The following is a 15,360-nucleotide window of genomic DNA, read 5'->3' on the forward strand; positions in this document are numbered from 1 at the left end:
AGTCAGAATTCTGAGAAAAAAGTCAGAATTCTGTGAAAAAAGTCAGAATTCTGAGAAAAAAGTTGGAATTCTGACTATTTTCCCATAGTAAACTGAAATAAAATCACTTAACTGTTTTTTTCCCAGTGGCCCTAACCCTCTTCCGTAAAAACTCCCTGTAAAAGACCTTCAAAAAATAATTAGAAACAGGTGGTTAATAATGATTTTCAATATTAAGAGACAGTTTGGCTTCTTGAAAAAAATAAAACAAAATAAAATACCCTGGACATAACAGATAACATATTAGTGTATCTGTATGTGTGACAGGAGTGGAAGTCAGCCTGCTAACCTGGAGAATGTTGGACGGAGGCCTTCACTTCAGTCTGCACAGTCTGACAGCAATCTACGGACAGGTACATTAACAACATTGGTTCAGCACATTCCTGTTTTTCTCAGGTTTTGATATCCAATAAATGACTATAATAAACTATTATTTTAGTGCTTTACACCCCACAGCTGGATATTTCATTTAGTTTTCTGCTTTCTTTCTACATTGCTGCCATATATAAATCAGATAATTTATGTCTGAGTCACATCATCTGGTAAAATAAACGTAGAAGAAATGCTAAAGGTGAACTGAACAGTCAAAAAAAAATTGTTTACCCCCAAAATACATTTTTTATAGCTTTTTTCTTTCTTTAATATGCACTTTTAGGGAAAAATATTATGCTTTTATTATAACATTAGTTTAAAGTATAGCTGGGAGTTCTAAAAGCTGTTATGAGCCCTTTTTATTTGTCAGCCTGGCTGCTCCAGGTCCCCATCAACAGCCAGCTGCTGAGCAGATACTGAGTACGTTCTCATTAGGGGTGATGGCCTCTCCTCCGTTTGTTTTATATGACTTGACATTTGAAACAACCAATTTTCTTGTAAATGTAGTAGCCAGCTAACCCAATTTGGATGGAATTGACAATTGATTTCCCTAAATACACATGACGATCAGTAGAAATATAAATAAATACCCAGAAGACATCCACCAAATAACCATGGCAACAGTGCTGTCAGGCCAAAGGGACTTTGTTTGCACACCTCAGGGACATTTTTTTACCGTCAACCAAAAACCTATTGTGTGTGACTCATAGAAAAAGTGGCTAAAATATAAACGTCTGTTTTTCACTGTATCAAGTCCAAATGATACTGTCTATCTGCATAATTGAGTTTGTTGTAGAGTAGTCCTGTTAATGTATTAACCTCACACATCTATTAGGAACATGTTGCCACTCAAAATCATGAGAGGTGCAATATAGGTTAAAAACAAACGAGGATGTTACAAAAAAAAAAAAAAGCAACCTGCAGCCATCATCCACTGTGGCCGCTTGATGTGTGTGTTCTGTGACAGATTTGCGCATCTCAAACAGATTCATTAAAATGTGCTGGATTTACAAAAGCAAATGGATTTACAGATGGTCCTCTTATAGCTGTATGAGTACAATCATAGCTCTGATGGCATTTAAAATATTGGCTTCTTGCTTTAATCTGTAATTTTATGTGGTTTCAGGCACAGTTTATATAATATTTTAATTTTGTTTGGAAATAATTTATTTATCTGCCACCAATATTTTCAGGTAGAATTAAAGTGTATAGATTTATGTTCCTCAATGACCAACATTTGTTTGGTTAAAACAGAAGAATATTTACAAATGAAGTTTTTTTTCTTTATTGTGGGGGAAGTTACATCATTATTTTATAGCTCAATGTAAATCAGTTTAATCATTAAGGTTTAACTCATAAAAGCTCAAACTCAGGAAAGACCAGGTTGGGTGCTTCTTGAGTTAAATAAAACTGAATGTAGTTAAAATTAGTGTACTGTGCATTAGTTTTGTGCATTATAATTACATTTTTTTATTGCAAAAGTTTGCCTTGCTGCAACATATTTTCACAATTTTATATCTCTGCAAACATTCATGAAATGCTCATTGTTGTACCTGATGATTTTTACCTAAAATATTAAAGCTCAAGTTAAATAAGGTCCCTAAAAAAGTGAGTCAGAGAAGAAAGGCTATGGCTGACACTGAGTTCTTCTCTAATGTTTCCTTTTAAGTGAATAAACAGATTTTCGCATCAAAGCTTCAATGGGAATTAAAATGAAAACTAAACATTTTTTTATATTATTTTTATTTATATTTCAGCTCACTCTCCAGTGGTGTTCGGTGGGTTCTAATGATAAATTGCAGCGTTTTGCCTGCCAACCTTATAATCTACTCCAACGTGTGTTTAGTTGCGTTCATGAAGCTTTGTCATTTATTTTCTAGTAGTTTTGCTTTGCTAGGATAATTTTAACAGGTTTTCTCCTTTATGACCGACTTGTTGATTATTCAGCTTGTAACATGTCCAATGCTGTGACAGAAAATTCTTTGTGGACAAAGCTGAAAGAAATTATTTCCTCCCTAAGAAACCTAGGACTTGAATTTGGTAGTATTAATGTTGTAAAACATTATTAATATAACTAACAATAGGGATTTCTATGGACATCCTAATTTAATATTCAGAGCAGATCAAGAGACAGGTTTCAAAAGGCTGTTGAAACCTTTACTATGACAAATAATAGGTTAAAAAAGTACTACTTTACTTATTACGTATTACTTTACAATCGTGTTGTGCTGATGCCATTTTATCGGCCCTGATACCCGATATGTGGCTGTGCAGTATTGGCGGATACCGATACCATCTGTTTGAAATTGATGTTTGTGTGTGTGTATTAGCCTGATAAGCCAGACTAAATGTAGGATTAAAAGTGTTATTAAGTCTGGCCCTGATGAATGAGAGATTGGAAGATTGTTGATGAGAACAGCCCGTTGTCTTTCAAATCATGTCTGTGCCTATTGGTCAACGCTCTGACCAATGAGCGCAACTGACTGTAACAGTGACAGAAAGCTGGTGGGGGAGTGTAAACAAACAGCCTGTCAGTAAAACGGTGAATACGTCCTTCTTAAAAATGAATGAGCCTAGAGCCTCTTCCTGCTCACGTTTCAATGTAAACCCCAAATCTAATCCTTCCAAAACTGATTCCAAAGCTGAGTCAAACAGGAACTGTTCAATAGTTGTTGCCATCTTCCTTGTTGCGCTTTCTCCACGTTGCGCAGCTATGTCGTCACGCCCTCAAAACCTCGCCTGCTTTGCATCCAGAAATTCAAAACACATCTCTGCGTTGTGGTCGGCCAGACAGTTCTATGGCCTGGGGCATTGATCAAGGATAGACCGCTCGCAGGCAAAAATGATATTTGGCCGCTGGTGGGTGGGGCTAGTTTACTAGGCTATGTGTATAAATATGAAGAACTGCATATTACTTGGATGTAAAATAATTGCCATCATGGCTTTGTCAAGCTGCTGCCTACCTTTGTGAAGCAGGAAAAAGACTAATACAAAGTGAATCCAGTAGAACCTTATATTGCTTACCTTGCATGGGTGACAATAGTTAAATAAAATTTTGGCTCTCAAAATGGTATCGGTGCCCTATTTGTCAGTACTCGCCGATACCAATACCACCATTTTTGTGCTGGATTGGGCCCCGCCCGATACTGGTGTCAGTATCGGTGCAACACTACTTTACAATCTGGATTACAGCAACAGGACCATATTTAGATGTTTAGTCTGATCACAGAATACATTTTTAGAGACAGGGTCTTTAAACATGAAAGTACTTACCAACTTTAATCTGGATTTTCATATTGCTTTTGCTGTTTTGGAGGAAAATGTTTTGCTTTGTCAACATCTGGTTTGAACTGCTTCTGTTCCTGTTTTCATTCAGGGCCTCCAGAGACCACCCAGCCAGAAGACACAGCCCCAGATCAAATTTCTCCTGTGTTTCGCACAGGCAGTGAACCCCTGCTGAGCCCCAGACAACATAAAACACTTCCTTTCCATCCAGGTAATAAACTATTGGGCTTTCCATCACTTAGGGAAATATTGCATCCACATAAACCAAATCTTTCGCTGCCTGCAGGTGGCGGTGCTACTTTGCGAGGTTCAGACGGGCAGCTGCATCCAAGAGCTCCTCCTAAACCCCTCAGAGTCTCAACTGTTTTTGCAAGTGCAACTCCTCCTCCTCCTAAAGACCTAGATGAAGACCCCTCATCATGCTACAGCGAACTCAATATACAGGTAAAAAATCCTCTTTTTAGAGGATTTAGAAGTAAATCCTCTAAAAGGAGTATTTATCTTATTGATGTTTTCAGATCCCTCAGTCTCAGAAGAAAGGCCATGTGGACCGGCTGCGTGCAGAGGAGAAGTGGCAGAGCCGTGCTCGCATTACAGAAACTTCCTTTGGATTTTTGGAGGAAGAGAACAAGGAAGCATCCTCACAGCTGCAGTTTGAGAAAGAGCTTCTGAGGAAAGCAGCAGAGGAAGAAAGAGACTGGCATTTCGAAAGGCCTCAGGTGTGTATAAATAACATTCACTTCAGAATTAGAAGTCCTACTTCTGTCTGATTCGAATACATGCAGTCATGAGCCAGACCAGAAATTATTTTTCCACACCTGTTGTACTTTCTTATGGAACTGACTTGCCTTTTCACACCCCTTCATTTTCAAATAGACCAGCCTTTTATTACTTAAAGATGAAGACAAGACAGTAGTGACAAGGAAAGACATTCTAGTTTCTACCAAATAAATAATGCCTGCAGGACAACCCTTCCACTGCTTTACAGTAGGAATGATTTTAGCAGTTGTGATGAATAGTGTTTAGAATAGTGTTTCTTTAATCTTAACATTGGATCTATACAAATAACTTTCTATTATTATCTCATCTGACCAGAGAATGAAATTTATATTCAACAACCAATATTTAAGATTGAAAAAATCATAAAGTCATGCAAGCAGAATTTTTCAAGAGTAGGCTTCTGTAGCTGGTATAACATAAATGCTTTTCCTAAATGGACCTTTTGGTGGTTCTCTCTCTGCAACAGTAGGGATAATCCTGTTGGATTTAATGCTTCTTCCAATGTCAGATAATGGATATCAGTGGTTCTTGGGATGCTTTATGCTGACAGAATACATTTGAATTCTGTAGATTTCTAGGTTTTAGTTCGACCATGAAGGTCTGCAGAGAATTATTATGATTGAATAGCTTGGTTTCTGCTCAACATGCATTGTTTGCTGTGAAACATTAGAAGGCCAAGTGTGTTTTACTGCAAAATATTATACATATTATACCATGTTCAGTAACATCTCAAGAATTACTAGTTAAATCAAATTCTCATCAGTTCAGTTTGAGTATAGTATCAAAAAATAAAACTTTTTTTTTTATCTTAACACTCTGTAATTTATATAAGGAGTTCATTAACATTAATGTAGTTTTAATGCTGACATATTTTAGAAAGGGCATCAGTAGCCATCAATTTTCTATGCATCTACCAGTAATATGATTTCAATAGAATGGATGTTTTTTGCATTCACCTCAGAACTCAAAACTGAAAAGTCAGAAAGACTAACAGTAAATTTAATGTTTTATGCAGTACTTTATACTTGTGAAGTGCATTTTAAAAACTGAAAGGCTGTAAGTATAAACAGTCAAAGTTAGAATGTTTTCCTAATATTGATTTAAGTAGCGCACATCATGACTTTAAAGGTTATAATACTATTGCTCCAACTTTCCAACGCATGGTTTTGACTTTGTAATTCACACCAGAACATATTTCATTGTAGTTAATGTGTAGTCAATTTATTCCAGTTAAAATGTATCGCTTGAAGGTTAAAACTTTATTTTTCCAAATAGAGCTGGAATGCCTCATTCTTTCTACAGTAAAATGCGTTTTGGGGTGAATAACTTTAGATTAAAGAATCTGGTCTCTTAATTTTTATGAACAACATATTATTATTATTATCATTAAACATTTGAATTAGCCTGCAAAATCACTACCACTTAAAATGGAAACAATAATTATTACAATATCTTAACGTAATATGGTTATATCTAGAAATTTAAAGCCGTTCACTAAATCAGATTCGATTTATTTTCTAAAAATGACAACTTTGCTATTAAAGCTATGAACTTGTTGACTCTATTGCAGATAGAAACATCGTCCTGTTTCCAGTTGGACCAGTTCAAGTCGCTGCTCTTGCCTGACCACAACAGACCTCTGGAGTCGAACATTCTGCTCACAGTCAAAGAGCTCTTTAGCGGTTCAGATGCCAAAACTCTCGCTCTTCATATGCTAAGTGTTGACTGTCAGGTAGGAATTGGCATTGGCACCTGTAAACATTTCAAAACTCTTTTTTTAATTTTTTTTGATGTAATGAGAAGGTGTTTTCAAATTTAATGTTACACTGATTATTACATTATTGTTCAGTAACTTTAAAAAAAATCAGAAACACAGCTAAAACTGAGATCTTACCAAGTTTAATAATGTATTAAAATTCCTCTCCAGCAACGGTGGGAAAAGGTGTTATCAGTTTAATTGATTATCAAAAAGTGCAGTTCATAGTTATTCCATCCATCCATCCATCCATCCATCCATCCATCCATCCATCCATCCATCCATCCATCCATCCATCCATCCATCCANTCCATCCATCCATCCATCCATCCATCCATCCATCCATCCATCCATCCATCCATCCATCCATCCATCCATCCATCCAGAAAAAACATCATCACATATAAACTGTAATTGACTGAGAACGCCACACTGAAACAGGACACAGATACCTATAAAATGTGTTTAAAAATAGTTTTAAATCAATCATTTGAACAATATTTAGAAAGCATAGCCCATTGAGATTACTTTTTGCAGGTTGCACGCATTGTTGGTGTGACTGATGAGCAGAAAAGGATTATGGGAGTAAATTCAGGACTGGAGCTTGTTACTCTGCCACATGGACATCAATTACGACAGGATTTGTTGGAAAGGTAATTGTCACTGATACCCTTTTTGCTCTAAAACAGGGAAGATAAATACATTAGGCCATTATGAGAAATTCATCCAAAGCTGACCTGAATATTCCTCATAATGGCTATGAGAATTATGCAGAGAAGATGGGTTATGATTACCTTTTTATTTTACAGTTTAAATCATCTGTCCTATCTCTTAAAACATCTTATGTTAAATTTGTTATACATTTGTATGCATTCTTACTATATAAAGATAGTTTCCTTTCTTAGTACTAACTTTCTGTAAATGTGTGTGTTTTATTTCTATTGTTTTCTATAGGCATCATCTGATAACCCTTGGTGTGGCAGTAGACATACTGGGTTGCACGGGTACAGTTAACCAGAGAGCAACTGTTTTACACAAAGTTATCATGTTGGCTCAGGCCCTGAAAGAAAATGTGCACAACTTCTTCTCCTTCTCAGCCGTTATGAAGGCTCTGGAGATGTCTCAGGTATTGTGGTTTTATACCTATTTGCTTGGGAGGATGCTAAAAACCCTAAGAGGTATTCATGTTTTCTGTCACTCTGCACATGTTTAGATTGTGCGGCTGGAGATGATGTGGCGAGCACTGAGGAGGAGCCATACAGAGAGTGCAGTTTTGTATGAGAAGAAACTCAAACCCTTCATGAAGTCCTTGAATGAAGGAGATGGTGAGTGTTTTCAGTAACAGAAAAAAGAAAAAACTTTTATTTGTTTATTAAATAATAGTAAAACTGCCAACAAGAACTGTGGAAACATGTTTAATTATTGTTTTTCGTATGGATGTATAATCAAACAAAAGTTTAAAAGAGTGTCATAGTTCATTTTGTCGAGAAATACAATTTTCTTATTCTTTGGGGGTTTGTTTTTTAAACTAGGACAATATGTACTTCAGGAACATGAACAGGATGCAGGTTTCTCCTTCAAAAATGCTTACTTAATATTTTCTGATTTAGTAACAAATTCTTTGAATTATGGAAACATTTTTAATTTAAGAAGATTTTAATTTCTCACACTATTTGGCCCTTGAGCCACACATTCGACATCAGTGAGCTAAACCATTTCACTCTAGGTTTGGTTGAATGGTAAAGTGTGTGTACCAGCTGGAAGGTGAACCTTTTTTTGCCTCTTGGCAGGCCCCCCTTCCCTGCTGAAGAAAAGTCTCCCCACAGCATAATACTGTCTCCTCCATGTTTCACATTGTGATTGTGTCTTTAGGGTGTTGCACATTCTGGGATTTTCTTTATTTATTAGGTGGTTTCTAAAATGCAACATATTAGTTAGCATAGTATAGTAAAGGGGTTTTAAGAGTAGTGTAACAATGCATAGCAGTTTTTTTTTGTATTTTTTTTTTAAATACTGGATTCATCGCCTTCTTTCCCCTTAACAATTATGTTCTGCCGTGTTAGTCCATAACATAAAATCCTACTAAAACACATACAAGTTTGTGGTTGCTATGTGACAATATTACATAGTTCAAACAGAAAACCCAACTTTACACTTTGTAAGCTTCACTCCACAGCGGAGTCCAGAAGAGCTCCAAGGAGCATGTACAGATTTCAGAATAAAAGCCTGTAATTAATGTGAAATTCAGACCAAAACCAACTGATTCTCTAGGTTTTAAAACAGTTACCTGCCGCAATTTTCATTCTTTAGTAATATTATATATTTTCATCGTTATATTCTACAGTAGGTGAGTATTCTACAAACTCACGTCTGCATTGCTTCAAAGATAAGTAGAATGGACCGAGGTTCTGTGTAAAATTGAGATCAGGTTTTATTTACAAGGTTAGGAACTGCAGTCCAATAGATGTAATAACTAAATACTTAAAAAAAAAAAAAGTTAAATCACAAGGTTGCTTTACCAAACCATGAGGTGGCATTTATATTGTGGTAGCTATACTGACTGTCTCTCCATATGTTTTTGTCAAAAGTGTAAATATATTGAGAGCATTCTGTTTTCTGTGTTTTCAGTTAAATGTTTGCTCCTTCAATTACTTTAATTAAGAACATTCTGCATGGTGGGAAAAACACTTTAATAAGACCAAATGAAAAGTCGGTGTCTTTGTTTGCCTAAATACAAACATGGTAAAAAAAATATTTTGACTTTACTGAAAAGGGTTATTTGATCAATTTAATGCTTCGACAAACTGCATTTTATTTGTCTTTTCTCTCTGTTTTAAAAGGTCGTTTGACCAAAATTACCCAAAAAATTAAACCTCTTTGAAAATCCAAACAGCTGCCAATTGCATTAGCAACTAAATGAGAACAGACAGAAACTGTTTTCTTTTTTTTTTTTTTTTTTTATTCTTTCAGCTTCTGTTGTGAATTTATATTCAATGCCCATCTAGGTTGGACGCCATACATTTGTTGTGAATAACTGTTACATTCAATTCCCAGCCAGTTGGGAATTTATATTTCTGATACTTTAAGATGTTTATTGCCCTCCCCAGTAGGGGTGGTAAATCTCTTACTTAATCATATAATATTTTGGCTGTCATGTATTATTTATGAACACACGCCCTACTAGCTGTGTGTTAGAACAATAAATGAAAGAGTGATTCAAGCACTAATCATGGTCAAACAGATAATTCTTCACATATATGGAATAAATTCACAACAACTTCTGTTCAACATATAAGAGTGTATTAACAAAAATCATTCAGCTCCAAGTCAAACATAAATCAGCTAAAAACTCTTGACTAAAACTAGTGAAGCTCAACTAAACTAAACTAGTATGTACAAAGAGGAAGGGGAAACATAGTTGAAAACAATATTACAGTTTAAGATGGATTTTGTGTTTAAAGCTACAGTGTGTAATAATTACAGGGATATACAGTCAGAAATGTAATATATTATACATAACTATGTTATTTATCATCATCTACGAGCTCAGCCTCCTAACCTTAATATTTGCGTTGCCTTAGAATTCGTTATTTATAATTACATAGGAGCGGGTCTCGCAGCCATGGAGGCAGACATCTTTGCGCTACGGCAGCGCAGAGCCAACAAACTAGCGATTGCGAGATCGCCAAAACGTCACAACGATGTAGAAAAAATAATGGGTATATTTATTATCTTAAGTCTACATGAAATCTATACCCTACACCAGTGGTCTCCAACCCTGGTCCTCAAGATCTACTGTCCTAAAGATTTTAAATGCATCCCTGCTTCAACACAGCTGAATCAAATGAATGGCTTGAAAAGGTAATCAATCATTTCATTCAGCTGTGTTGAAGCAGGGATGCATCTAAAATCTGTAGGACAGTAGATCTTGAGGACCAGGGTTGGAGACCACTGCCCTACACAGACTAATGAAATACTATCTGTAAAATTATCTATGTAAACAAACCTCATCACTTGAGAAGGTAGGTGATGCGGACGTCGTGGAAGACATTTTGTCCCGTAACGCTCGCCGTACTGTTGGGGGTGGAGAAGCGGTGGGGGGGAGATGTTCATGTTGCTGCAGTCTGCAGTCTGACCGCTAGATGTCACTAAAAGTTACACACTGTAGCTTTAAAAACCAAAGTTTATCTGGAAGAATTTGGGATATCAAATCAATTTGGGAGATCAAATTAGCTTTTCACTAATTTAGAGCAATTAGAATGTTTTCAGACCAATTCACAATGCAAATCCACGAGGTGAATAAAACATTATTTGGCCAAATAATGTTTATTGAATGATTTGCTTAATTAGGAACCAGTAACCTTTAGTCAAATGATTCTTTACCCTCTTTGAAATAGCTAGCAGCGAATAGACATCAGGATTCAATTAAATGACTCTTGGTCATACTTGGTAATCGAAATGTAATGAGCATCTGAGGAACACATGAACACTAATGTTATATCAGTGTATAAACCCTTCGTGAAATAAAGGTTGTCCAATATTCTACAACAGCTCAACACATATCACTGTAGCATAGCATGCAGTAATATCCTGTCAGCTTTATCTTTACTCATCAGTAAAGACATGAAATGATCAAAATCATCAAGAGACATATTATTTGTTCTGTCCCTAATTGTGCCAGACCTGCAAACCTTTTGTCCATGTCCATTTGGAAGGTTGAGTTTTCATCCAACAGCAGCTTAGCAAGGCAGGCTCACAGCAAACAGGTTTTTTTTCCTTTTTTTTTTTTTTTCCATGTGGCTCACACCAAGGGATCCTTAGGAGTATTTCTCCAGTCTGGCTCTAAAGTTCTGAAACTCAAGGGAAATGTGTTGCAATAAGTATGTTTTGCAGCAGTTTGGTTTTAGAAAGTCAACTCTCATGACTTATCCTTGGTCACTCTGGAGATCTAAGCCCTTTTCGTGGGTCTCCATGGTGGCCTCTTCTGATGTGGATTCCCTGGCAGCTTCATGCGTGCTGTGGTCATTACTGTTCTCAACACAGGGGGGGGTGGCAACTCACACCTCTGTGGGAGTTCCTGTGGAGGCAGTTGGCTGAAATGGGTGGCAGAGGTCTTACAGCAGCTTACAGTTACTCCATGAGCCAAAAGTGCATCTTTTTCTCTGGTCATCATGTCAAGATAAAACAGGGACACTGGTTTTCAATGTCCAAAATCATGGCACATGGCACAACACTTCTAAGATGTGGGAATGGTGTTCTATCAATACTTGGCCTGCCAGATAAACATTTTGAGCAGAATAACATTAGCAAAGTGATTAAAGAAACAATGTACGGTAACATTTTGTTGCTATGTTTCTCTTTTTTAGTATTGTTTGTGCATTCTTCAGGTTTCAGAGACTTTTTCTATTCCTGTCCAATTGTAAGATTTATCAGTCAATAACTGAGGTTGGCTTGTATTTGTGAACTCATTTTGCATCTTATAATTATTATTTATGACTGATTCTAGTAATTATAAGTTAAAATAAAAAAAAAAACAAATGATGTAATGGTTATTGTCAGCTAAAATCTTTCTAAAGTTGGGGAAATTCTAATTTTGTTCCTTTTTTTTTTTTTTTTTACACTTTTTCACTTAAATCTGAACTGTCAGCAACGTGAGATAAGAATCTTCAGATATCAAATAATGTGCTGTCAAGCTCAGAAATGGTATCAGATGTTGTACATTTTACTTTGGTAGTAACTGGTGGGGTTCATGTTCCTCTGCAGATTCTGTAGTCGAGGGTCCCATTGCTGTGCCACACCTGGTTCCTCTTCTCATGGTGATGGAGGGTGAGGACCCAGTGGAAAACAGTGAGAGGGGCTGTCAGGCATTGTACGACGTCCTTCAGTCAGCTCGCAGTGCCGCCTTACACTCCCAGGATTACCAAAAACACGCACAGTCCCTACTGACAGGTTTGCAAAAACGACTCCACATGACATTAACATGACATTCTTAGGATTATAAGTTAAGAGGACATTTATGAACGTGGTTTGGGTGGAGGATTCTTTTCAAGAAATGTAACTGGGAAGGAATCAAGGAGACTTGAGGAGAACAGTATAATGCATCTAAAGCTGTTGGTCAGGTAATGTCTTAGTCAGCCTTTGTTCAAAAAGTCCCTTACAGGGACTAATTGTGTTAAAACTACCTTTCTACAGGGGATTTAAATTAATTTTTAAGACCTTCTCAATATTTAGTCCTTACACAATAATTTTCTGACCCATGGGAATAATGTTCATTGCAACAATTGCTCCCAGATGCTACACACTAATATTTATGCATGTGGTTATTGTATAGAACTCATGTATATTAAGTCAATAAATATATAAACTAATAAGTAAAAAAAAAAAAAGCAGTGTGTTACATATGCCAAAGTGCATTTTACACTGCGAATTTTGTTTTTTAAATGAGTAAAAATATCTTCAAATAAGTTTATTGAACTTTAATTTAAGTAGGAAAATAAGATGATCTGCCAATAGAGGGAGTATTTGTACCCTTAAAACAAGATAATTGTATGTTATTCGCTTGAATTAAGAGAATGCATAAGTTATGACTTATTTAAAGGGTGAATTGTCTTATTCCATTGTCAAATTGTCCAAATTACCTGCTCAATTCAAGAAAAAAAAAAAATGCATTTATTTTAAGAAAATAATATTTAATTAGATATCATGTTTTTGCAACGTAGAGTTCATAATGGTGTACTTTCTGACCATGCTGTAAGTAGAAGCCCAGTTGCCTTAAGCATTTAGGATTGTGAAGCTTTCTGATCCAATGTCTTTTTCCCCTTTCCACCAGAAGGCTGGCAGCCGGTCCCTGAGCTGCTGGAGGCTTTCCGAACAGAGTTCGCCTTGCGGTTGTTCTGGGGTCAACACGGGGCGGGGGCGGACAAAAAGGAGCGATATGAGAAATTCGACAAGATCCTTTGTGTTCTCTCGGATAAACTGGAACCTGTGGAGGTCACTCCAAAACAGTCATAACTCCAAGAGGTAGCTGGCAGACAAACCTCCTCCTTAGCAGAAAAAGGACAGACATTGTTTTAACTGAGCCTTGATTTCTACAGAAACAAATATCTGTGTTATAAGATCTTAACTTTATGAGATGAGAGACTCTTTGTAAAGTTTTTCAGATGACTACTAATTTTAACTGGAAGATGTGAAAAGACTTTCACTGTTTTATTACTTGAGATTTTATTTGTGCAACTTGAATGTTTTCTAGCTGAGATTTTGTAACTTTCCTCTTTTGCTCTTTGGAACTTCATTGTAAATAATAACTTTTTTATTTTGAGGTTAGAGTTGGAATAAAGAAACACAAAAGATAGATGATGTCTCACTTCATAATTTTAAAGGTTTCTGAGTAACATTTGCTAAATGTCATGTACAGAAAATAATATCAACTGGGGTAACTGTGAGAGAAGGAAGAGGATTTAACCTGATGCGGCTTAGAGAGAAGAAGTTCCAGACAGGAGATGAATCTTAAATCCTTCATTTCCTCTGTTGGGAATGTCTTGCTTCCAGTTGCAACTTATGTATTCCACACTGGGCTGTGTTGACCATCTGGATTTCCAGTTAGGGTATGTTGGTGGTTTGCGTCCTTTATTAAAGAAAAGCTTTGTGCAGAGGCTTTGAGCGTATCAACACAAAACAGGAAGAGAAACAAAGAAATCAAATTTTTTTTTTTTGTCCTGGTGAGCAGCTTCATCGTTTAAATTCAGCATGTTAGCTTTAATATTACCTTCCTTTCTAATATAGCAAAAGGTAACTCTTTTTAAAGTTTTGACAAAAGTTTAAATTATGAAATAAAGAAATTACTCTTTTTATCTGTCAGCTACACTGCCTTGTATTAGTCGTCTGTCAGCCAAATACTTTTCATTGAGGTTCTGCATGGTAGGCACTCGATAGATGTCAAGTGAAACCTAAACTGTGATTGATTTTCAACATATTGTTAAATTACAAAATAAAATTGTGTTCAATCTTATTCATGAACAAAACAACATTTAAGAACTTTATTCTTGTAGAATATGTTTTCAGCTTGTTGCTAATTAACAATTAGTTCATTGCAGCTAAATTCTTTTTTTTTTATTATTATTATTTTACCTTAAATATTTAGATATTCTATTTTTCAAAAGGCATGTTGTTAAAATGGGCCTCAGATACAAATAAAACTGAAAATTCTATCTAAAATGAAACTTGCAAAGCTAAAATGCTTAAGTCAGAATTAATTAAAACAGTTCAGCAAATGAAAAACAATTATATAATAAAGTAGTCAGGTACCATTAGGAAATAAAGTAACATTTAAAATATTTTTTCTGAATTATATTTATACAAAAATAAGTAAGGGGCTCCTTGAACAGCAAATGAAGAACAGGACAGGACTTTAAGTAGGTGATCTAAATCCCCCTAAATGCCTCTCTAAGAATACTGATGGATAAAGAAAAAAACCTAGTTGAAAAAAAACTTTGACACCTTATAAAATGAAAGCACGTTTATCCAGAACAGCTCTTTGTTACGTCTCACAAAGTATCTCTGTGCAGATATTCAAATTCAAAGGTGTATCTGTGTCAAAAACATCAAAATGTTATCATTTGCATTTATTTATAGGTTTTATTGTCTAACCTTTATTTAAATCTAACTTTAAACAGAGTTTAATTACTTCCTGGATCACATTAGGAAAGTATTGTAGATTTGTGAAAATAAGGACACTTCTTAAAACATATTCTTATCCATTATAAAGACACGTGACAAACAAAATATTCAAACCCTCATAATTGCCAATAGCATTTATTTGTATTCACTCCTTCCAGTTTAGTGGTTTTCATCCAGTTAAAAGACATAAAAGCACATTTAAGGAATGAGTCTCACATTATAGCATCAAGAAAATTGTTTAAGCAGAAAGCTAAAAAATAAAGTTCAGCAGGGTATTAGAACAAAAAAAAATAGCAGTCACATAGAAATATATATTGTATATATATATGAACTATAAACAAATAAAATATTATAATGCTTACCACGAGCAACATTAAAAATATCCATACCCCTTTAACTTCTCTACTTTTTGTGTAAAAGCTGTGCTCAAAGAAGTGGAATAACAAGGCGTG

General features: G+C 35.6%; 1 protein-coding gene across 1 annotated transcript in view; it reads left to right on the forward strand.

The window, feature by feature from the left end:
- LOC107101801 (breast cancer anti-estrogen resistance protein 3 homolog) overlaps positions 1-13,722 on the forward strand; it is a 38,587-nt gene extending 24,865 nt beyond the window's left edge. The window contains exons 11-20 of the mRNA XM_015400858.1: positions 287-392; positions 3,788-3,907; positions 3,983-4,140; positions 4,215-4,415; positions 6,047-6,208; positions 6,770-6,885; positions 7,187-7,358; positions 7,446-7,557; positions 11,996-12,181; positions 13,062-13,722. Coding sequence (XP_015256344.1) covers positions 287-392; positions 3,788-3,907; positions 3,983-4,140; positions 4,215-4,415; positions 6,047-6,208; positions 6,770-6,885; positions 7,187-7,358; positions 7,446-7,557; positions 11,996-12,181; positions 13,062-13,243 — 1,515 coding nt within the window. The 3' untranslated portion in view covers positions 13,244-13,722. The remainder of the gene's footprint in view (positions 1-286; positions 393-3,787; positions 3,908-3,982; positions 4,141-4,214; positions 4,416-6,046; positions 6,209-6,769; positions 6,886-7,186; positions 7,359-7,445; positions 7,558-11,995; positions 12,182-13,061) is intronic.
- The last annotated feature ends 1,638 nt before the right edge of the window (positions 13,723-15,360 follow it).

The sequence above is a fragment of the Cyprinodon variegatus genome, unplaced genomic scaffold (genome assembly GCF_000732505.1).
Source record: "Cyprinodon variegatus isolate N-32 unplaced genomic scaffold, C_variegatus-1.0 Scaffold1155, whole genome shotgun sequence".
NCBI classification, from domain to species: Eukaryota; Metazoa; Chordata; class Actinopteri; order Cyprinodontiformes; family Cyprinodontidae; genus Cyprinodon; species Cyprinodon variegatus.